This window comes from Rhinolophus hipposideros (assembly GCF_964194185.1).
Source record: "Rhinolophus hipposideros genome assembly, chromosome: 16".
Lineage (NCBI taxonomy): Eukaryota > Metazoa > Chordata > Mammalia > Chiroptera > Rhinolophidae > Rhinolophus > Rhinolophus hipposideros.
In genome coordinates, this window is record NC_138062.1 from 33,237,980 (window position 1) to 33,263,246 (window position 25,267).

Sequence of the window (25,267 nt, forward strand, 5' to 3'; positions counted from 1 at the left end):
ATAGTGATTCAGCTCATGGGATTTAAAATGGCTTCGTTTTCCCCTGGCCCCTATCCTAGGTTGGTCTGCCTTGGGCAAATATGGGTTTCATTTGATTTACAAATGAAATGTTAGTTTCCATTTGTTGCTCAGGATTGGATCTCACCAACCCAGTCAAGATTTCCCAGTCATTACTCTTCTCAGACTTCCTGAACCTTCCGAAGGGTCTGCACTGCAGCTGCAAGACGCAAACGAGGCAAAAGAAATGGCTCTGGTAGGCTTTTCCTAACTTTGCCAGGGCAGTAAGGCCGGAAGGTCATTCATTCAACAAATAGTTATTGAGCATCTAAACTGTGCCAGGCAGCATTCTAAGCACTGAGAATACATAACAGAATAAAATAGATGAAAATCCCTACGTGTGGAGCCAACACGTGGTGGCAGGTGGTGGTCATTATTCAAAAACAAAGGACAGATGGAACCAAGGAGAAAGTCGGGCTCTCCTTTTGGCACCCTCTCCTGCACACTCTGCCGCCTTGGGGTAGTTGCTAGGCCACTGGGATGAACACCGCAGCACTGTGGAGCTACTCTACTCTGAGACAGTTAAGCAATCATGTGGGTGGGTCCCAGGAAAGGACCCCAGCTCCAAATTTACTGCTCCTTTGTTATGACTTAGTATCCAAAGTTCTGCCATTTGAGAAACATTTTCCAACAAGTGTTCCTTGGAATCTAGTCCCTCAAAATGCTTAGTTTTACAAAAAAAAAAAAAAAAAAAATGGGCTCAGTGGTTAAACAAATTTGGCAAACACTTTAGCTCTTGGAGATTCATGATGAACTGGCATATTAAATATAATCCATGTGACCTCCATCGGTTTTGGATTCAAAATTTGGGCATCTCTCTCTTTTTCTAATGACTTACTTGCGTAAGCTTCCATTCCTTCATATTGAAGGTAATTCAGTATCTCTCTCTTAAGGATTTCCCATTCCCCAAATTGTCCAGGAACCCTGGGAACTTACTTAGTCCAAACATAGCTTGGAGTAGTCATGTTTCAAAGTGGCATGTGGAAAGAACTGATCAGTTCATTAAAACTTCTGATTTTAATCACTTCTGCATGGTGTCACTGTTGAAAACTGGTTTCGACAGGCTCTAATGAGTCCTTGTGCTGCCCTAAGGATGTCTTTTCTGCTGCAGAACCCTGTGTAGGCAGCAGGGGGGCACTTGAGGACACCGATTCCCAAGGTGACAGCTTATTGGATTTATACTCAGTAGAATCAGTCACTGTTCCTCAAACACGACAGCTTTGCCCAGGTGGCCGGTTATAATGGGGTTTCTAAGCACAGCTACACACTGTATCTGGAACACGCTGTCTCCCACAAACCTCCAGAACCTACTGTTGAGCCTAAGTCACTGAGTCAGACTCCCTTTATTTCTTAGAGGAACTTGAATGCTTTTTGCTACCAGGGGACCCATCAGGGCTATCTCAGACCTTCAGAAAGCTCTAATTAAGTTGAATCTCAAAAGGAAAGCAGATTGGGTCTTGATCCCTTTCCTCCTGGAGGATCCTTAGCATATCAGGGAGTCATTGGCAAGAAAAATCTTCGTACATATCCCTTCTCCAGAGACATGTTTATGGACTCACCTTATATTGACATAATTAGGTGTATACAGGAAACTATCCAAGGAGATCCAGGGGGTCTTATTCTGCCATGCTGCTTCTCCACTAAATATAAGCATTAAATTTCAAATAATTACAAATGTTTCTGGGAAGTTGGAATACTTAAAAATCATTTGTTATGAATCATTTGGCCCAAGTTGTTTATCAGGTTTCTTCCTATTTGAGAGGTAGCTAAAATCTGGAAGGATATAGAGCACAGCACTTATAAAGTTTCATGGGCGCAAAGGACCGAAAGACATGCTGTGATATTGTAGGCAATTAAGCACCTGGAGGGCCCCCCGTCACATGGGAAAGGAAGAACAATGAAAGAGAGAAAGAGGAAGATTTTTCCGTTATGATTTTGTATATTAAAAAGGGCACTATCTATAGAAGTCCCCTCTAATGCATCATAAGGTATGTTCTCCTTCAGAGATAGACTCCCAAGAATTCTCTCCTGAATTCCTTCCAATAAAAAAAAAATAAAAAAAACTGAACTGAAAAACTGAAAAAACACTGAAACCCTCCAGCCTTCTTGGTAAGCCAGTCCTCATCTCTCAGTGAGTCAGGCTCGTCATGGAGAAATATCAGAACCTTTTAGGTCAAGCAAGAAAATCCCAGCATTTGCCAACATGGCTTTAGACTCATTAATTTTTCTGATATTAAAAAGGTCATAATTTCTATGGAGAGGAAAAATACATTGAGCAAGTATGATATTCTTAAGCCTGTTATTCTTACTGGTCCTTGGCTATCTCCATTTTCTCAAATATTTTACATCAGTTGACTTAAGACACAAAATAAAACATAGTATATACTGTTAAAGATTTCTTGACACCAGGATATTTTATACTCAGTCTTATTGCACCAATCAGCACAAATCACTTGGATACTGTGGGGAAATACAGTGAAAAGTCTGTAAGGTGGTAACAATGTGGGGGCAATTTTTATTAATCCATCTTCAAAAAAGGACCCTCTTTGGAATACTTGTATTAAAGGCAAAGACTAAGGTACCATTTGATAGAAGATAGTGTTATAGAAATGTCTTTTGTGTTTTGGGGGTAAAATTGTTATCATGTTTTAAAGTTTAGTGAACATATTTGCCTCACACTCTAATGCATACCCATATCCTATAGAATAACAAGTTGCGTTTTAACAGGATTATACTGCATGTAAAGCACATCACATGTTTAGAGATGAAATATCCAGGGAAAATATTTCCATTGCTTACAATTCTTGGCATTTCATGTGTTCTCTCTGATATGTACATACACAAAGGGAGCTGGTTTTAGTTACCTAATACTGTGTTGCATTTACTACTTCAACTTGCAAATACTTTTATTTGATCTCCAAACATGTCATTTTTAACATGTTCTATTAGTGAGAGAAACAAAGAAACAATTTTACAACTAATCTAATGCCTATAAATTTCCCTGTTTGTGACATCGAAGAAATGGCCTTGACAGACCACAGGTCTGCTCATATTTCAAAGAATATCAAATATAAATACTTCTAAATTGCCCTATATTTAAAGTTCTCTTATTCCATAAAATATTTATGGATTCATTGTTTATACTTTTATAAAAAATGGTGCCTGATTCTGAACAGATTTATTATGTGAAAGTGTTTATTATTTTTTAAACAGCTATATTTGAGAAGCCATATAAAAGCTAAATATTACAAATCAACAACTACAATCAAGATGAAAACTAACTGTTAAAAAGATGCTTAGTTTATTTGAAAACGTATGTCCCTGCAAACCCTACACAGAAATGTTTATAGCATCTTTTATCATAATTGCAAAAACTGTAAGCAACCAAGATGTCCTTCAACAGGTGAAAGGATAAAAAAACAAAAAACAAAAACAAAAAACTGGCATATCTCTATAATGGAATATTATTCAGTGATAAAAATAGGTAAACTATCAAGCCATAAAAAGATGTGGGTGACTCTTAACCACATATTTCTGAATGAAAGAAGCCAGTCTATACAGGCTATATATTATGTGGTTCCAATTATATGACAATCTGGAAAAGGTAAAATTATAGAAATGGTAAAAAAGATCAATGGTTACCAGGAGTTCCAAACAGGGGGAAGGCTGACTATTTTAGGGCGGTGCGACTATTCTGTTTCATAATGTAATGGTGGATAGATGACACTGTGACTTGAACAAAACCCATAGACGTTTTCAGCACAAACACTTAACCTCAATGCATGCAAATTAAAAATATATATATAATATTTAAATTATATATATAATTATATATATATATATAATTATATATATATATATAATTATATATATATATATATATACATATATATATATTTAAGAGGTTGGGTTTCCTTGGATGGAATGCAGAATGTGACAAAACACTCTAACCGTATTACAAATGAATGAAACCACCTCACTGAAGGGTGTGGTAGAAGGAAAGGTGCTGACTTAAGTAACTTTGGAAATGGAGTCTATAAAACTGAAGTCAAAAAATACTGTCAACACTGTGCTCTAGTTGATAAATGTATCATAGGACATGAGTCAACAGTTCCGATATTGCTGTCCGTATATACTGGAATTGCACAACTAAATAAATGGCAGATGGTGGGAGACAGGTTTCTCACTGTTGGAGTGGGTGGTTACAGATAAGAAAGGGGAGGGGGCTAGAACGTTTCATGTAGTAATGGATTAAAGTTGGAGACATCAGTATAAAACTCTTGTTTATCTTGCAATAGGTACAAATGGTTACATAGAAAAATACGTATAGATATGTATACATATACAGATTAGTACATATATATATTTCCTCGCTCTGTCAGCTGAGAGGGCCTAGAGGTTATGACACACCAGTAGTAATGAGCCCACCTAGTGCCTCGGATCTTGGTTTCTAATCAATTCACCAATAAAAGGAACTATGGCTCCTTGGAGAAATGGTTGATTCTAGGACTGGGACAGGAAATATACAAGATAAGCCTGGGGCATCTTGTAGTGCCAAGAAGTTAGGAGGTGTTAGGGAAAATAAAACAAAACACCTGATGAGGGTATATACCAAGAAACGTGAGATGCCTGAAAGAGCTCCCAATGGCCAAAGCTGGAATAATTTAAGCAACAGCAATATTGGATTATAATCCAAAGTATAAAATAAATATCCATGAGTTCATATTGATGTAAATAAACAAATGAGGGAGAATAGACACATTTTACATGCAGAATTCCAAGAAATCTATGTAGACACTCTGCCCTCAAGGAGGTAGACCATAACTCCCTAGTGCTTAAGTGTGAGCTACACATGGTGACTTCCTGCCAAAGAGTGCAGTATGGAAAAGGGGAGAAAAAGAGTAACTTTATAGTAGAGAAAACTGCCAAACACTACCTTAGCCAGGTGATCAAGGTCCACAGCAACTGTGATACGTCATGTTTACAGTATGATAAGATGTAATGAAAAGAGCACTTTAACTTCGCGGTCCTTTTCTCAAAATCACAACCCAAGTTTCATAATAAGATAAATATTAGGTAAATGTCAGTGGAAGGACATTCTACAAAACACCTAACCAGTACTCCTCAAAACTTGTCAAGGTCATTGAAAACACAGGAAATCTAAGAAACTGTTACGGTCAAGGGAAGAGAAGCCTAAAGAGACAAGTAAACCTAATAATGTGTAGTCCTGGAGGGGGTCCTTGAACAGAAAAAGGACATTTATTTCTTAGTAAAAACGAAGAAAATGAATAATTTATGGACTTTAGTTAAGAATGTATCATTATTGATTCATTAATTGTAACACATGTACCACACTAATGTAAGATGTTAACTAATAGAGGAAACTGGGTATAAGGTATATAGGAAGTTTCTGTCCTGTTAACAATTTTTTCTGTAAATCTAAAACTATCCTAAAATTTAACAGTTTGTTTAAAAAGATATTGAGAATCACACATTCATAAAAAGTGGGAAATGGATGGAACCATGAAGCCCATCCATTAAACCATTTGTTTTACAAGGGAGAAAACTGAGGATTAATAGTCGGATTTAGTAGCCTGCTCTTCAGAGATGACCTTGAGAAAACGGTAGCTAGCCACTGAAATTCATCCTCCCTGACACTAAACGTCATTCATGAAACACAGTAGACACTCAATAAATAATTATCGAACGGCGAATAATTCCCCCAAACCTACCCTCTATCCAAGTATTTCATCCATTTACTCATTCATTTATTAACTCACTCATTCATTTAACAAGTACTTACTGAGTGGTGCCACAATTTTACTCCTAGAATTATAATCCCTTGGAAACTCAATCCAAATGACTGACATTTGTGCAATTTTACATATTTGACATTGTAGGAAACTATTTCGCTGACTCAAATTTATAAGTAAGAATTGTTTCAAGCCAAGTCTCAGCAGAAAATAGATTGAGGAGATACACTAAGTGAGTGATGGCTCTATGAGACAAAGAGAGTATGTATGTGTGGTTCATTTACACTCAGTCATGGCTACAACCTTTTGGAACAGTATTGTTGGTTTAGATTCTTCAGCTCTCATTCTATGTTTACTATTTATTGAGACAATAGGCCAAGAACAGAGTTTTATTTTGCTTTCCAGTTTCAGTTCCACGATCTTGGCCAAGTTGCCTAATCTTTTTGAGCCTCAGTTCCCCCATGTGAAAAATCACCTCATAAAAGAATGTTGCTTGGATTAAATAAGCCAACATTTCTAAAAAGTTCAGCACCCTTGGCAATGACACTATTACTAGTATCATTACAATTATTGGTATCATTACCAACCAACCAGATGCTTGTACCTGTGAAACAACTGTGGGAAGCTGAGGGCAATAATTCAGGATCTACAAAAGAATACACGTCTGTACACTTAATCAATCTTTTGATCTTTCTAGGTTTGATGAGTGGTTCGTGTCCAACAAACCCCAACAATATTGTTGGGATCTGGGCTATGATTCTGTTTACTGTCGGTCCAATGCCTCCTTTAGACAGTGAGGAAACGAATTCATCCACAGGGTTACTTTCAAGTTCCTTTCCTTCTTGGCTTCTTTTCCTACTAACGTCTATTTTCACATTAACATTATCATTCATTGTAAATATGCTATGGGCTCCTAAAACTGAATAGTTTTCTTTAATAGACTTCTCTCCTGATGTTCATTTTTCTGCCTTTATTTCTATCATATTTAAAGATCATGTTACTTAGGGCATTTACAACCTCTATGTATAAATGCTGTGAAAAAGTCCAGCACTCCCATTGGGTGCCTGACTGTCTATGCCCAACTAAAACAGGGCTTGTGTTGGCTATTTTGACTAAAAGTTTCTGAGCAAGAAGATGCCCCCTATAATCCTCATTAGAGCCAAGGCTGCCTGTCTGGAAATCCTAGCAGTTCCCAAGTACATCATACCTGGGAAACTGCATTTCAAGACGAATGCCTTTAGGAAGCAGTTCTCTTCCTGTATCATTCAACATCTTACACAACACCTCTCGTTAATTCTGTTCTCTCCTCAAGGGTCTCACTTGAGACTCCTCAATGGAGTCTGTTTTCATGTTTCACTTCAGCGGCAGAAAGCTAGTCTGTGTGATAGAGGTTATCTTGTTCAACCCTGTGGCAAAAAAACCATTCTAAGCACAAATGTTCCAAGTTCAGAGGAAGTCTTAAGGGAAACTTTAAATAGTTTTAATCAAAAAGAATACTCCTTTACTGAGTACAAAGATACTTAATAACGCAAGTTAATTGTTTCTTTTTAACTGATTTTAAAGGAATCTCAAAAGGTAATTTTGCCTGTAGCTCATTATTTCAACAAACATACTGTGAATTAGTTTTCAATTAGCGTAATTATTAGAAACGTCTTTTGTCAAGGATATGCACATAAAACAGGTCCTACCTCTCTCCTGGGAGGAACCTGTGAAGGTTGAAACCAGCTGCTGCTTCTCCCCACACTGCCACTCTCAGTGACTCCAGAAGGATGTAAGCCTGAGGGAAATGAGAGAAAGGGGTCAATTCTGGAACAGAGGAGCTACAGATTCTAAACCAGGTCATATGCATCAGCTCCCAGATGGAAATCAGAGGAAGAGTTTATGTGTTCCCATTTTTTTCACAAGCTTCAGATGTCCAATGTGTAAAACAGTTTATATCTAAGACCTCTCCTGAAGCTTCATCTGATTGGAAGGATTTTATTGTAGTTATTGTTTGTTTGTCTTCTTGGAAATACTAATCAGCTCACTTTTCTAATTTAATATGAATCCTTTTCTGCCTAAGTTCTATATTCAATGTTTCTCTGCTCATAAATTGGCTCTATCACTAATTTGTGGGGATTTTCTATGTGTAACAAACCTGATTAGACACAAGAATGATAACATTTATACCTATGCAAATAAAACACACACACACACACACACACACACACACATACTCAGGCAGTATGTATCACATAAAAATACAGGACATATTTTCTAGAAATCTGGACAGCATATCTGAATGGCCTTACGTACCTCATATAAAACGTTTACTTTGGGAGGCCCCAGAGGCTGTTTCAAAGAGACAGATGGTCTCCAGAGCAACATAAACCAGGGTTCAATAATAGGTCTGAGTAACAGGCTATCAGGAGAAAAAGCAAAACAAAACACAATGCCCAAGTTTCCATATACAAGAAAACAAAGGGTGGTGTCAGATATGAGCCCCAAATTAAAAGTCACAAGGGCAGCCTCTCCAATTGCAGGCCTTGGTTTATAATTCAGCTGCTTCTCAAATGGGTAACTCTGTGTAATGGACATCAGGATGAATAGCAGCAGACATTTTTAAATTTAACAATGTCCAACGATTCTCCCTTGAAATCATGGGAAGTCCAGCTAATGAAAAGTAAATGAGACACAACGAGGGACTAGGAAGCCAAGATCCAAATGTGCTTTTTAGGGGAAATCTTTTCTTAGTGACTAGGAATGTAATGCAGAAGCACTAGGCAGTTACCAAACAGCTGTTGTGTGCCTCTTGAAATGGGCATGCAACAAACCCAGTGACAGATATACAGTATGGATTTCAATATTGCTTAATATAAAGATGAATCCACTATTTTGAACAGCCATAGATTAAATACGAGGAAACCAAAGAATTAGACACACAGAGAAAGAAGGGTTCAACAAGAGGAAAAGAGAGAATTCATCCATAGGAAAGTTGATTTGTGTCAGCACCATACTTTCGTCCTGAATCAACATGGAGTAAACAAGATGGATAGATAGCTCTGAGGATGGAGTAAAGGCTGAATAGCCTCCATTGTTCTCCTCATACTCACATATTTCTACACATTTAAGTCATACAAATAAATTTACCCTACTTGTGGCATAATCTTTATTTAGTAAGTATCACAGGAAACTTATTTATAAACATTCAAAGGAAACGTGCAGTCAACTGTACTATGCCTCTCATCTCTTCTCTTCAATTCTTTGTCACTTGCTCCAGCTTCAATGAAATGGGGACCAGAGACTTGATCTCCCTCAAGGCTGGTAACTGCTTCTGGTTTTGTTGGTTTTCCCTTTTCTCTACCTCCCTCCACATTGGGATGTGCGTGTGTGGCTTTCCTAAAATGGCTGTCGTCAGGGGCCTTCCACTCACCTCCATGCTTCCTGAAGTGCTCTGTCTTTGACTTCCATGACAACACTCTCCTATTTTTTCCACTACTTCTTGTTCTCTACTTATCCCTTAACTGCCAGTGCTCCCTAAGAGTCTAATCTTAGCCCTATTCTCTTCTCATTCTATGGTATAATCCCTTCTAAGAGATACAATAGGGGAAGAGCCTAGACACTAGGACCACTTCCAGGTCTTATCACTTTCTGGCTGTGTGTGTGTGTGTGTGTGTGAGAGAGAGAGAGAGGAGAGAGAGAGAGAGAGAGAGAGAGAGAGAGAGAGAGAGAGAGAGAGAGAGAGAGAGAGATCTTGGGCAGATTCTCTAACATCTAACATCTCCAAGGTTTCCTCATTTATAAAATGGGACTAATAAGATAATAAGAGTATCTACTTCATAGGGACACAAGAAGGAGTAAATAAGTTCAGACATGTGAAGTACCTGGCTCAGAGTAAGTGCTCAGTTGCTTTGAAGTGGTATAACCATGGCTTCCACTATCATTTAGTTGAATAACTAGATTAGTTATTTAGCTAATATTTAGTTGATGAGTTGATAAATTCTAATTCTCTAGCTGATACTTCTTTTCTGAGCTACAAGTCCATTTGACCAGCTACACATTTCCAATCGCATCTGGGGCTCCTTAACTTCAACATTCACAACTAACTCATTTCTGTCTTCCCACTCCTATTCCAACCAAAACTGCTCTTGTTTTTGTATTCTTTCTCTGAGATGAAGAAGAGCACCGTCCATCCAAAGGGCCAAGCCTTTGAAATTATTTAATAAAGTTTCCTACCATTCTCTCAACTACATCTACCCTAAACATGAAAGCCTAATTAGTCACAAATCTTTTCAGTTTTGCTTCCTAACTCTCTTCTCTCCTGGATTACTGCAAGAGCCCCATCTCCAGTCTCTTTCCTCTCATACCATCCTCTTTTCACACTGCAGTCAGGGGTTCATCCTTTTAAATATTTTTCATCATCTGTTGATTCACCTTCAGGATAAAACCCCAAATTTTTAGCATAGCATATGAGGTACTCCATGGACTTGTCTCTTTCTAGCCCTCTAATTTTATCTTCCACCATCCCGAGTTCCAGGACACAAAACTGCCTAGAATTCCCAAACTTGTTACCCTGTCCTTCACCTTTGTGCCTTTATTGATACAACCTAGAATGACCTTCCCTCCATTCTCTGTCTAGATAATCCTTATTCTATTATAATATTTCCAACTCCGGCAACACTATCCTAAATTGAATTTTTAAAAAACCCAATAGGTGAAGGAGAGCTAACAGATGCTAACATTCCAGTACAGTGCTAACACTCAACACAGATATTCCTTTTGTGCCTTTATTTCCGAGACACACAATAGATTTCTTCCTTAGTCGTTTTATTTTTTTGCTTTTCATTGTCTGGTAATGACTTTTTGGGGGAGGAGTTGGAAAGTTGGATTATATCTCTAACCAAAATGTTATAAAAAGAGATCTAGATGGTGAGGAAAACTTGGTGAAAAAACACAAAGAAACTCTGGAAGAGGACGAGGTGCTCTGCTATTTTCCTAAATCATATTAGCCATTTTTCCTCCTTTTCTTCTCTCCCTCCTTCCCTCTCCCCCTAACTCTCTGTCTCTCTGTCTCTATCTGTCTCAGTGTCTCTCTCTGTCTCCATTTCTGTCTCTCACACACACATTTCTCTTAAGGTAAAAATCACTCTCTGTGTTCTTTTTAAATCCCTCGGTTTTATGTTTTATTGCTCCAAGTCTGCCTCTCTGAGGTTCTTGTATAGACTCGTTATTTCCCTCTGTAAAGAAGCTGTTTAGTTCATCTTTGCCTGGTTTGTAAGAACCCACGGGAGGCAGTTTGTGCAGCCCAGTCTCTCTTCCATCCTGCCCCCCCGCCCCCCAATCTTGGCCGGAGCAGCAAGTCTGTCAATCCCAGGCGAGAGACAAGGCAGACAAAGGTTCGTTTGTGAAGAACCTCCTTCCAGCACCTCCTCTCTTCTCCTTTTGCCCAAACTCACCCAGTGAGTTGGAGCATTTTAAAAGATTCCTTTGCCAAGAAGACCAAAAGGAAAGAAGAAAAGGTATGTAATTTTTTTCTTAAAAATCATTTTATGTCATTTATTCTGTTCCACACTAGTGCTACAGAATAGAGCAAATGTATGTATGTGTTCAGTCATAAGAGAAAGATAGAAAGAGACCCTCTAAAGAAATGATGGATGTATTTTGAAAAAGAAGATACTTCTTAGAATAAAGGAAAAGAATCAGATTGAAAGAGAATAGAAACTGTAAATTCCTTAACTGGGAAAGTCACTTCATCAAAGTTTTAAAAAGAGGCAGCTTCCTCTCCGTTAGTTCTGATTAAAGCACACATCCACTCTGAATCTAGTCTGACATAACAGGATCTTATTATTCCATCTCTCAGAACTATGTGAGAATGATGATGTATATCATTTTTAAAAAATGCAATAGCTATATCTCTATTATGTACTCGACATGACGATAACAACAATGTCTAAGAAAGCAAATGGTTTTTGCTTTTGAAAAATCCCAATTCCTAAAAAGAAACTGGTATAAATGTGTGACACAAAAAGGGAATTCATTGAATTTATCCTTGGTGTCTCGGCCATGAGACACAGCACTGTCTGTACTGCTAAGATAAAGGGAACCCTTTATCCCTTTGGGGCTTATAAAAATTCCTCTCCTAAATTCCTTAACTTAGTTACACAGTCTGTGAAAAGCTCTCCCAAATGCTGGTCCTTTTTTCCACGAAAAAGATCTATTGTGGCCAGAAAAACAATAAGAATGATGCAAGACTGAATATTAATATTAATATCATTTTCTAGCATTCTCTGACAGGCCTGAAGGCAGATCACCTTCAGGGAGGGTATGGACTTTAGTTTTCTACTGATGAAGTTCTCTGGTTTTAGTGATGTTCGAAAGGCTTACCCACTTTCTAATACCACTTCAATTCCTTTAACATACACTTTGAGAAGTTTCACTTCAGGATTCAGTCATTCTAACACAAACCTCTTCTAACACAGTTAATAAGAAACAGAGAGAAGTTTTGAAATAACAGTGGTTTTCATCCTCTTAAGAAAGATGATGGAAAAACATCACAGACTGGACAGCAATTTTAATCTCGTGCAACTATAATTTTGATATTTTAAATGTCAAGTTCTGGGCTGTAATTTTCATTTACTTTTGCAGCTTTTGCTTCTCTCTTGCTGTGTTTTGAAAGAAATCTGAAAATGGACTGCCCTTTCTGTCTAATTCATCAACTCGGTTTCATTCCACTTCTTTTAATACCAGTTCCCAGAACTGACATCAGTTGCCTATATGAACATTGCACCATAAATGTCTCAGCACTTAAAACTACATAGCCCTGTTAGTTTTGGCCATTAATAACTTTTCTTTTTAAGTCTCCATTTAACTCCAATCAGTCAGAAGCTTTCTGGTGCCAAATACCCTCACATAATCAAGATTTGCAATTCCCTACCTATATGATGGAGGCAATGATTTATTGCTTAATTGGAAACATCTTGCCCATAATTCTGTATCTTCTGCATTGATCTTTTCAATATTATGCCACTAGTGGAATATGAATGGTATCATACATTAGGCACAATATTAATTACATAAAATTGAATTTAAAAAAGGATAACTGAGGATCTCTTGCTTATTCCTCCAGATATTCCGTTTTTAGCCTTATTTCCTTCTGTAATTTGGATGTACTCCAGTAGGAATTTTAAGTGCATGTACTTAAAAAAAATAGAGTAATTTGCTTCAAATTTGCCAGTCATTTCATCTTGTTGGAACTTGAAAAATATATGGTTTTGACGGGTTGCCAAGAATTAAGGTTGGTGTCTTCTAATGTTAAAACCAACCAATGTATCACAGGAACATACTGGTTCAGACATTTTTTTTTTCTCTTGCTAAATAAAAATTAAAACCATTTATCTGAACTTAAATAAAGAAAGAAGACTTTAGCTTAAACATGTAATTTCTAAAGAGTTAAAAAAAAAAACACAACTACCAGTAAGTGCTTGCCAGGTGTGGAACTTTCCATCGTTGTATGTGACTGAGACTGTGACAGAAACACTATTTTATGCTCTGGCATGGACATAGTCAGGAGAGGTGCATGGTATGGCAACATACCCACTTACTTTTCCAGCAATTTAGTTTTCATTCCTTCAGTGAATATTTTTTGAACACTGTGAGCCTAGCATTGAAGCAGACATTCTGAGAGATGCAGAAAAAGTAGAAGTTATAGTTCTTGCCTTTATGTTGCTGGCATCTCCTCTTCCAGTCCTTTGAATGTTGATTCACTCTAGCCCTCAGTCCTTTGCCTCTTCTCTTTTCAACCTATACTCACTACCCTGCCAGAAAACATAGCTATAAATACTATCAATGAATATCTGGATGACTCTCACATTTGTATTTCCAGCCCTGACCTTCAGACTCATATTCAACTCCCTACTCAACATCTTCACTTGGATGTCTAGTAGGCATCTCAAACTTAACTTGTCCAAAAATTTACTTTTGAATTTCCCCCAAATTGACTGCATCCAATTCTTTCTCAGCTCAATAAATGTTAATAGCATTTAGGTCAAAAAAAAGAGTCAACCTTGATTCCTTCCCTCTTGCATCATATCTTCCACCAACTTTCACCGATACCCTCTTTTTTCTATTTCCAATCTTGTCTCACCACAACACATCTTTATAGAGTAAAAAAAAAAAAAAAAAAAAAAGATTGTTTTTAAAGACATAAATCAGATCATGTTACTATCTTATCAAAATCTTCCAATGGTTTTCCAATAGACTCAAAGAAATCTAAAGTTCTTATCATGTCCTATAAGGCCCTTTATGATCTTTCCTGATCTTCCTTCCTGGGTCTAGGTAAATTCACAAAATGACCATCACTAAATGGCGAAATGGCTTTTGGTGAATTTCCCACTCCCAGCTGTAGGTAGTCACATTCTCCAACTGGCTTATGAAAATGTTGACAATGACAAGGCATTATTTAGCCAAATTCACAGTTTTCGTAGTACAGATCCTACATAAGTACTATGGGAAAATAGAGCAAGGAAGCTGTTGGAGTGGTATGCACTGGATCAGGGAAGGCCTCTGAGAACAGATGAGTTTGAGGCTTGGTCAGAAATTAACATAAAGGGAAGAGATGAGAAGAACAAGGCAAAGATACAGGTGAAAGATTAAAGAGATGTCTGGTCTAACTCTATTAGCTCAGCAGTAGTGAATGACAGGTATGGAGGGAAAGTGGAAAGGAGACCTGAGGATTAGCCAAAAGAATTTCAGTCTTTTGGATAACATGAAACTTCTGTAGGTTCTTGCTCAGAGTTAAAAATGTGTTTTCAGAGAAGCATTCATTTAATACTACAAATATGAACCAAGCATTGTATTGGCCACTGGGTATGTGGTGGTAGAAGATAAGTCAGAGAAAGAAATTAGAGTTTTAAAGAAATTATGTTTCTAACATAAATGTTAGAATTTCCCAGTATCCTGTCAATGTCACTGGCCTTCTCAATTTCTCCTTTTTTTTTCAGGAGAGCAAATACTTTTTATTCCTTAATTTTTGTTGGCTTGTTTAGGACTGTGTATACAATTTGAAAGGTTTTGCCATGTGTATATAATTAAGAATCAACATCACAATCTAGATAGTGAATTTAGCCATCACCCAAAAATTCCCTTGTGTTCCTCTGTACACTTTCCCATCCTCACCTCCTTGGTACCACTTCAGGCAACCACTGATCTGCTTTCTGTTACTAGATTAGCTTTCATTTTCTAGATCAATTTCTCCTTCTTAACACCTTCACTTATGCACACCAAAAGGAAAGGCATCAAAATGTTAACAGTACTCTCTACATTAAAAGTCCGGTTGAATTTTATTCTATCTATGCCTTTCTGTATTTTCCATGTTTTACATTGGGCATTATTACCTTTTTTCGAGAAAAAATATTTTTAAAAAATCTATTCAGGTTTATGGCTCTAATTAGAACCATCTAATGGAAAGAAAACAAGCAGTTAACAGTCATAAAATGAGTTCAGGAACAAACAATAACTATATGCAGGAAATATAACAAGGGTAATAAAAAGTTGGCTAAATGCATGACTTTATCCAACAGCCATAAAAATTAGACAAATAAGCTGGATTACCAAAAACAAGAACAACATTACTACATAACAAAAAAGTAGGAAGATCGAAGCTGTAAAATATATTTAAAAATACCAAAGACTATACCAAATAATACCAAAATAATAATAAAAAAATTCTTTAAATCCATTAGGCAAAAAGATTAAAATGAGTTTACGACTTTCCTCCTATATCTCCCGTAGACCCAAACTTTTGATAGAGAGAAATCTAGTGAGAGAGGTTAGAGAAAGGCAGATGGTGTGTGTTGTTGTTGAATCTTCTGATAAATGTACACCACATACAAATATACATATTTTAAGTCAGGTGTGAGATATCTGACCAGAATAAATGTTAGTTATGACCAAAAAAGAAAAAAAAAAAAAGGAAAACAAAACAGAAATTGGGAAGTACATTTTAAAATCAGATTATTTATAAAAAATTAAATACAATTAAAACAATAGTACCTGATGACATGTAAATTTAAAGATTTGACAGCTCACTAACCTCTTTCAGTAATAAATAGTTCTCTGCAACTAGATATTGAGTTTAGTATTCTGAAACTCCTTCTCTGACTATAAGTATCTAGAGATTAGGATATATGATCTATTCTTTCACTAACCTGCCAAGCACTGTTTCAGCTCACTAACCTCTTTCAGTAATAAACAGCTCTCTGCAACTAGATATTGAGTTTAGTATTCTAGTCAGAATACTAAGTATCTAGAGATTAGGATATATACTCTATTCCTTCACTAATGTGCCAAGCACTGTTTCAGGTGCTTGGGCTACACAACAGACAAAACTCTGCCTTCCTGGAGTTTACATTCAAGTCTGGGGAGACATAATAAAAATATTTTATAACAATTTAGAGGTTCATAAATGACACGGAAAACTAGAGCCACTAAGGCAGACTGAGCATGTGTGAGGGGAGCTCTAAGTTTCAATAGGATAGTGGGGCAGGTCTTATTGAGGAGCAAAGTAAGGAAAGTCTTGAAAAGGCTGAGGGAGTGACATGTGCAGATATCTGGTGGAAGAGATTTTCAAAGAGAGGAAATCACCAGTGCAAAAGCCCGAAAGCAAGAACGGGTCTGGTATTTCTGAGGACTAGCTGGAATAGAATGAACAAGAGGAACGGTAGATGATTCCAGAGATGTAATGGGACCCAGATGGCACATGGAGGCCACTGCAACGATTGCAGCTTTTACTCAAAGGAACTGGAGTTATTTGAAGAGCATAGGTTTACTTATTAATATTTTCCTTTGGTATTCCTGGTATTTAGGATAGTGCCTAGCATAAAAGGAAACACTCAAGAAAAGATGGTTAAGTGGAACCAGATTAAACCAGCTTGCTCCTGTTTTCTTCTCTCTCACATAATTACTTAATCACTTTATCAGTGAGGCCCACATCAGTGCTATTCACTGACTCTGTCACTCGACCAATACTGGCTGCTTTTCTTCTGAATACCCTTGCGGGTTTGGTCTTGGTATGGGCAGAGAGATTCTAAGTTACCTGAGAAAGTATATAAAGATTTGGACCTGAAGATAAGGGAATGATTCCAGGCTATATTTCAGCAGCCTATTTCATCTAGAAAAAATAAACAAGCATCATTCCAGAAGTAGGAAGGGCAGCCTGAATGGCTCCTTGTGCAAACCATAATGGGTCTTATTTGTTGTATTTTGGGACCCAATAGCTACTTACCCTATTCAAAAAAATGGGAGTTAGAGGAGCCATAAGTTAATGGGGAAAAGGAGTAGAAGAAGGGAAAAACCTAGTTCTGAGAATTTGGCTGAAGTATTAAAATTACCAGCATACCACGCAGTTCATTTTTAGGCTTTATAAGATTTGGGTATATTGTCCTTCATATTCCTCCCAAAATAGCTACAAATAGTCAGAGTGACATAAAAAATTTTGCTTCTGTCCAAAACAGAGTAACAAGAACCAGGTTTATCCATTCCCTTAAAACAACAAAAAAATGACAATACATAACACGACTTTTGCCAAAACACTGAATTGTTAAGGAAGAATGATTCCTGAGAGATGGGAAATAAATGAGGTGAGCCCTACAATTCCCTCCAGTCTACTTCCTTGGTAGATGTACTTAATCACTGAAAACTTCATACTAAAATTTCCTTTCAACAATATTGTTTTCAAAGTATTAAGTTGGTGCAAAAGTAATTGCGGTTTAAAAGGTTAAAAAAATTGCAAAAACCGCAATTACTTTTGCACTAATCAATAATCTAATACAAAGAACATATTGATCTTACCCTCTTCGTAATACTCCACAGTAGCAAAGATACTTTGGCACCTGTCAACAAGATCAAAACTGAATGGCTGTGGATGCTGATTCTGGTTCCTCCACTATTTTGCTACTAAAATAGCCTCCATTCTTTTCATGTCTCATATGAAAGGCAGAAAGGCCTGATTAAATAAATGATAAATATTCCACAGTTGTATGCAAATACTGTACTTAAGAGTTATCTCCTGGAGGAGGAATTAGACTTGTTTGGTACAATTCCAAGAGTTCAAACTAGGACTGGTGGACAGTAACTACAGAAAAATACTTCTCAGTAAGGGAAATGTTAGAACTATATCAGTAGAATATGTTGACTTAGCCAATAATGAGTTCCCCATCATGGTAAGTGTTTAAGAACAGGCTATACGTTTATTAGGGGGAATTCAAGCCTCTGTTTTCAATAGAAGCTAAAATGAAATAATCTACGTAACAATAAAAATTCAAAATATTATGAAAAAATTGCAACAAAACTGTGTCCCAGAAATAATTCTGAAAGATTTAAAAAACTTAATTGTACTATAAGTATATCTATAGAATATGTTCTGTCAATGTCGGCATAAATGGGCTTTTTGTTTCCATCAGAGTGAAACCCAAGTTCTTTGACGGTATTGTTCAGATGTGCAACGTCAAGAACCACTGTACTGGATGATGCTATTTGTTACAGAAATTTATCAGACTTTTACTGCCTTACAAAGCAGTTTTTCTCTACTGAACACACACACACACACACACACACACACACACACACAATTACTTTGGGTACTTAAAAGTGCAAATTATAGCTCTTACCACCACCTTTTCCCTTCCCCCAACATTTCTCATAGATCCCAGGCATTTAATTTTTAACACACATTCTAAGTGATTTTTATTGTAGATGGTTTTAAAACTGAGAAATACAAAATCAACTCCTTTCTATGCAGTTTATGGGAATGCTACAGAACTTTATGTGTAGATGAATCACATCTTTAAAAAAAAAAACAATCAAAAGAAAAGCAAACTCTGACACATTTTGGATTTTCTTCTCAGGGCCAAAAGCCAACATGAAATTTATAATACTTGCTGTCACCGTTGGGCTAACTTTGCTGCTAGGAGGCCAAACCATGCCTGCAAATCGACTCTCTTGCTACAGAAAGATACTAAAAGATCGCAACTGTCACAACCTTCCTGAAGGAGTAGCTGACCTGACAAAGATTGATGTGAACGCCCAGGATCATTTCTGGGATGGAAAGGGATGTGAGATGATCTGTTACTGCAACTTCAGTGAATTGCTCTGCTGCCCAAAGTAAGGAAATGCAATTACAAAATATATTGCTATGAAACGTATGCATAGCAATTCTTTTAAAGACATCTTTATAATGAGTTTGCTGAAATTACTCACCCTTTTTAGTAAAATCCTGTTCAAATCTCAGCTATTTTATAGAATCATCACCGTTGTGTGTGGAATTGAATTTTTAATTTAAGAAACAGAGTTTGGTAGATTTTAATAAAACCAAATGAAATCCAGAAAATTAGTAACACTCCAATCTATTACATTCTAAATTCCCTATCTGATTTTTACCACAAAACAATCCATCAGTAGCAGAGATCAACTTCAAGGTCGATACTTTAAACCAATATGAAAATTAATAAAAGGCTTTAGATAAAAGATTCCAGTGAACAGGATCAAGTAATTAACTGGACGAAAGGTTGGTAACGGTCAAAGACTTTCTAGCTCTTTGTACGAGTTAACCATCAATGAACTAGATAAAAATCATCCACTAAATTGGAAAGTAGATTATTTTAAGTTTAATACAATAGTAGAAAAACCAATAAATATTTTTAGTTCTTGATTTTAGTTCCTGGTTAACGAGGAATCTTTCAAATACTATGGTCTGGGCTATTTCATAATAATTTTTTTTCTCATTACTTTAAACATGTGTCATCAAATTTTCATTTTTCTAAGAAACCTGTGAGGTAGAAAGAGCAGATATAATCATCTTATCAAGGAAAGGTACAGAGAGGAAAAATGACCAGCACCATTCCACCTAACTAGTTAATATCAGTACTGACAGTAGAAACCAGGTCTTCTGATTTGGACTGTTTTTTCTACTAAGCCAGTTGGTTCTTAATGTGTGGTTCCCAGAACAATAGCTTCAGGATCAGCTGAATTCTTATTAACAGTGTATATCTATGCTTGGGCTGGAGACCAGACCTACTAAATCAGGAATGTTGGAGGTGAGGCACAGCAATCATGGCTTAACAAGCTCTCTAGGTACTTCTGATGTATGACAAGTTTGAGAAACACTGTACCAATTGATACTATCAAGAACTTGAGTTAACTGATTCCACAAAATGACTTAATTTTCCCCAGACTATATAAATGAAATACCATCTAATATTAAAATACCAAGTTTGCTTTTTTGTAATTATAAAGTTTGAATCCAATTTACAGAAATGTGCTTGTGTTTATTTTATGATACACTTTTGTGATTAGCTGTGTTAATGAATGAGAATAAAAGTATGGATATATAAAAGTAATTTCTATGTAATTTGAGGTTATTTTTTTCCCAGGAGCAATACATTTACTTTGCTAAATATATATACATATATATGTATACATATATATACATATATATAAATATATGTATATATTTTTTTCTCCCTGTAAACACAAATTTTAATTTGCCAGCCTACTTTTTTTCATTTTTATAGAGATACAGTTGATATACAGCATTGTATAAGTTTAAGGTACAAGACATAATGGCTTGACAGACATAAACGTATTACAAAATGATTACTGTAAGTTTAGTTATCATTAACATTCATTACTTCATATAGTTACCAAGATTTAAAAAATTTTTCCTTGTAATGAGAACTTTTAGGGTTTACTCTCCTAGCAAATTTCAAAAAATACCACACAGCAGTGCTGACTATAGTTATCATGTTGTACATTATATCCTAACTATATTTCTAATAAGCCATAATCGTATATACCATTTTATATTGTTCCATGCATTTTTTTAAAAAAAACTTTTTATTTATTTTAAGTGTGTTTTTCCAGGACCCATCAGTTCCAAGTAAAGTAGTTGTTTCAACCTAGTTGTGGAGGGCGCAGCTCACACAGGCCCATGCGGGGATCCAACCAGCAACCCTGGTGTTACGAGCATCGTACTCTAACCAACTGAGCTAACCAGCTACCCCCTCCATACATTTCTGTACATTACCTTTTGTGATCTTTCAACAAGAGTAGAGTAGCTTAACATTTCTCCTTCCCTATAAAAACTAGAAATTTATTTATTGACTTTCTAAGAAATGTTTAATCTTCTGTGTCTTATCTGTAGATTTAAACTTCATGGCTCATCCCACTCATATCAAAGTAATGAGTTTTTTTTGGTATGATTATAAGGTTTTGAAATCACCTAATTTTCCTTTTCTTTATAAATAAATGATACTGTAATATCAGTGACAAATAGGGGAAAGTAGAATTGATTACCTTCTTGGTCTTTGTGGCTCCTGTGGCAAGTCCTCCCACTCATTCTCTTTGTACTTTATTCATCTAAAAAGAATAGTCATCTGAAATCCTGGAAATCACTGTCCATTTTTAACCCAGAAAAGAATAATATATACCTTAGCTTTCAGCTAAATGTAACCGATGTTCTATTTTCTTTCAGAGATGTCTTCTTTGGACCAAAGATCTCTTTTGTGATCCCTTGCAACAATCACTGAGAATCTTCATGTATTCTGGAGAACACCACCCTTAATTTCCCAGACACTGCACTATATCAGTGTAACTGCAATTCTAGTTTCTATCCAGTGCAATAAATCACAGATTCTATAAATTTTTACTTGTCCAAGACAAGCAAACTTGTGTTAAATAAGTAGTAATAAAAATTAATTCAATTTAATTATTCTCTGTGGATATTGTTGGCACTGGTTAAAATTCTGGCTAGAAAATTTTCATCTATGAAGTGTTCAGTATGCTCAGTAAAAGAATTCTGTACCCCAGATGAATAGCCATAATCCTGGCTCAGAATTTTCAGTTCTTAGTTGAGTTATTGACCATCTAATATTTAATGGAACGAATCAGATACAAATTAAGGTTCTTAGAAGGGAAACTAGAAGTTTTCTAGTAAGAGGGAAAAGGGTGCCAATATTTGAGTATATTATTATGCATGCACTATTTTAAGTACATGTTCATTTTATTCTCTTAAAAACAACAATAACCTTCAAGCTAAGTATTCTTAAACCCATTTTTTTGGATGCTAACTCAAGTTTAAGAATTTGCTAAAAAATGAAAGCAAGAATTTGAGCAGAGTCCTAATTCCAAAGCCCATATACTACACACAGTCACACACACAGTTGTATCCTTAAAGCTCTGTTGCCTATCCCAATGTATCAATTTTTCTTGAGAACAACAAAACACATATTTAAAAAAAACACCATGTTAATGGATGAGAATTAAAGTCACATGAATTTTAAAAGTAAATAAAACAGATGCCTTCAAAGGTATTTTCTGATTGTTAGAAACAGCTTTGATTATGCCCCCATAGTGGGATTTCAGAAAGTCCTTCATGCTATAAAAATTTATTACATGCTCACTAAGTGCAAGCTATTATTAAGATTGGGGGATGTAGTAATGAATAAGATGGCCTTGTCTTCTTGGAATTTGTATTCTATCAAAAGTCTAATAATTGCAAATAATTATTTATAAATGTGAAGCCTGTGACAGGAGAGGTATAGGGTGCTATACAAAATATTGCTGTGGGGACAAGTTGGAGAAGCACCATACCAGTAGTAAATCTAGGAGATATCATTTTGTGAATAAAAGTGACATTATTTAATGGAAATAGATCCTTGGAGATCCCTAATCTGCTTCTGAAGACCACACCTATAATGGTATCTGGTATCTATTCAGTGTTCAATAAGTGTTACTGGGCTGAAACAAATAATTTTGAGGCAGTCAGAATTTAGTTCTTCTTAAAATCTGCATAAACATAAGCCAGAACATATTTTCAAATAGTAATACCTCCTACAAAAATGCATGAAGTGGAACTGTTAAAAAAAAAAATCAAACTTGTTTTATCAGCATAACATGATTTGATTGGGCTTTTTTTTTCTTCACTGAGTTGACTGGTATTAAAATCGAACTACTTCAATAATAAAAGTCTTATATCCTTTCTGGAACAGTGCATAGAATAGGTAAATAAAGAAAATCATTAGTTAACTTGTTTCATTATCTACTTGGTATAGACCCTCTTTAAGGGAGAAAATAAGTGGTAAAGATTCAGTATCTCTAGAAATGACACAATAAGGGCATATGTGAGGAAACAATGGCTTTTGAATAAATGTTCCCTTATTACTACAATCAAAACCTGATGAGAAAAATAGTATTTGAAAAAAAGCTAAATATTTAATAAATGGAATTTTATAGATTATAGTAATTATTCTTCATATTTTTTTCCAGAAATAACTTTGTAATATGAAATTCAATTACATTCTTTTAGAAATGAATTATAGAAGCATACATTCTTTCTTATACTACCAAATAAATGTAAAAAAATGAATATTCACACAACTTACCTTATGTTATGCAACATTTTCTGACTACGTCAATATGTTTTGAAAAGCCAAAATTTCATTCAGTCTTATTAATGAATAGGCCCTTTATTTTTTCAATAGCTTTCAGGTATAAGACAACTAAGCTTTTACTAAAAATTTACTATTGTTCTAAACACTGTCTTACAACTGAATGTGGTAGAGATACTGACATGATCCCTTTTTTATGGCCAAAGTGCCAAGGTTTAGAGAGATTAAATAGCTTGTTTAAGGTTACATTATCAGAGCAGTAGACCCAGGTTTTAAATATGGCCATTCTCCCTCTAGCATCTAGAGTGTTAACTACTACATTATTTAATAGCATCATCTAATCTTTTTCTTTTTAGGAAAGCAAACCTTTACTTGTATGGAACACATTGTACATTTTGGATAGCTCATACATCCTAAATGCTTACTGAATAAGTTTCTGTATTTTTAATTTGGTTTTCTATATCCTTGTTCTCACTATGAATCCAATGGTTCTGAGCACAAAGTTAACAGTAATACTTACTAATAGCTCATGTCTTCTTGATAAAATTTCTCTTTTCCTCATCATAATCCATAGGGATTCCTTGAATATTTTTGTGTGCTCGGATTAGGTACTAATCCTAAAGGATTATTAGAGAATTGGAAGTAATATGGAGAACCAAAACAATGAGCAACAACTATTGGAGAAAGAGGACAGATAAGAACATTCAGAGATCATTTTGCAACTTTAACTTCCTTATAATTGCCAACAGATACACACAAGTTCTTTCCATAATAAATCATTTTTGCAAAATATATTGTGGCATGTGCTTTTAACATGTAAATAATCCTCAGTAAAGCACTACAGTCTTTAAAATAATTTTCCCAAAAGGAAACAATAATCAAATTTACATGTTTATAATAATCATCTTGCATTAACAGCCTAAGCCTAAATTTTTCTCTAAAAGATTTTGAAGAGAAACTGATATTAGAAAATTATAGTAAACTGGTAGTGAATTAGCTTTCTCAATTTACTTCTACAGAATGGTACCACCATACTATGCTCATCTTTGCAGGGTGGTATATCTACAGAGAAATGTGTAGCATATATGTAGCCCATATATTCTTTACAAATAAAAATCTACAGTAAAATTTCAACAAAGAGTATATATGATCTAATTGCCAGAGGTTTAGAAGTAAAAAATCTCTATTGGGTATTATGGGTACAAAATTGATTTGATACCTTAAGTATACATTAAAAAGAATACACACACATATGTATATTCACATACATGATAATATAGTAATTAATACAACTATTACTTGAGGACTATAGTTGACCATGTAGACTATCAATATAACTAGGACATGACACATAAAATAAACTAAAGTTCAAAGCATCAACTTTCAGCTAGAAAGAAATATAAGGAATTCCATAATCTCAAAGGATGGATTCTAGACTAAACAGTACTTATCTATGAAAAAAAATATACACACACACACACACACACACACATATATATATATACACACAAGACAATGCTTGACATTTTTAAACTAACTCTGTAAATTAATATACAATGACAAAAATTTATTTTTGAATTACCATCACTTGCCTAGATATCATAATCTGAATTTTGCCATCTAAACTTTATGTAAGTTATAGCCAAGAGAGCTGGGTGGCTATGCTAACATCAGACAAAATAGACTGTAAATAAAAAATTGTTACAAGGGACAAAGAAATATATTTTATATTGTCAAAAGACTCAATTCACAAGATATACAAATTATAAACGTATAGACATCAAACTGAGCCAGAAAATATATGACACAAATATTGACAGAACTGAAGGGAGAAATAGACAGCTCTAAAATAATAGTTGAAGACCTCGCTACCTTACCTTAATAGACATCCAGACAGAAGGTTAATAAGGAAATAGAGGACGTGAACATTACAAATCAACTAGACCTAAAGACATATACAGAACACTCCATCCAACAAAAGCAACATACACATTCTTCTCAAGTGCACATGGAGCATTCTTTAGGATATTAGTCATA

General features: G+C 35.5%; 2 protein-coding genes across 6 annotated transcripts in view; one reads left to right on the plus strand and one right to left on the minus strand.

Annotated features, from left to right (window-relative positions):
- The window catches only part of SAP30 (Sin3A associated protein 30), a 112,688-nt gene that overhangs the window by 75,759 nt on the left and 11,662 nt on the right, over positions 1 to 25,267 (minus strand). For all 5 annotated transcript variants that reach the window (XR_013995109.1, XR_013995110.1, XM_081076609.1 and 2 more), the window contains exon 4: positions 7,499 to 7,587. Coding sequence is in view for 3 of the 5 variants with exons in the window: in XM_081076609.1 (XP_080932735.1) it covers positions 7,499 to 7,587 (89 nt within the window). In the remaining 2 variants the exon portion in view is untranslated. The remainder of the gene's footprint in view (positions 1 to 7,498; positions 7,588 to 25,267) is intronic.
- On the plus strand, positions 11,184 to 22,488 carry SCRG1 (stimulator of chondrogenesis 1). The gene is made up of 3 exons (XM_081076613.1): positions 11,184 to 11,308; positions 18,692 to 18,947; positions 21,316 to 22,488. Exons 2-3 carry the CDS (start codon positions 18,706 to 18,708, stop codon positions 21,368 to 21,370), a joined length of 297 nt encoding a protein of 98 aa, XP_080932739.1. The 5' UTR covers positions 11,184 to 11,308; positions 18,692 to 18,705; the 3' UTR covers positions 21,371 to 22,488.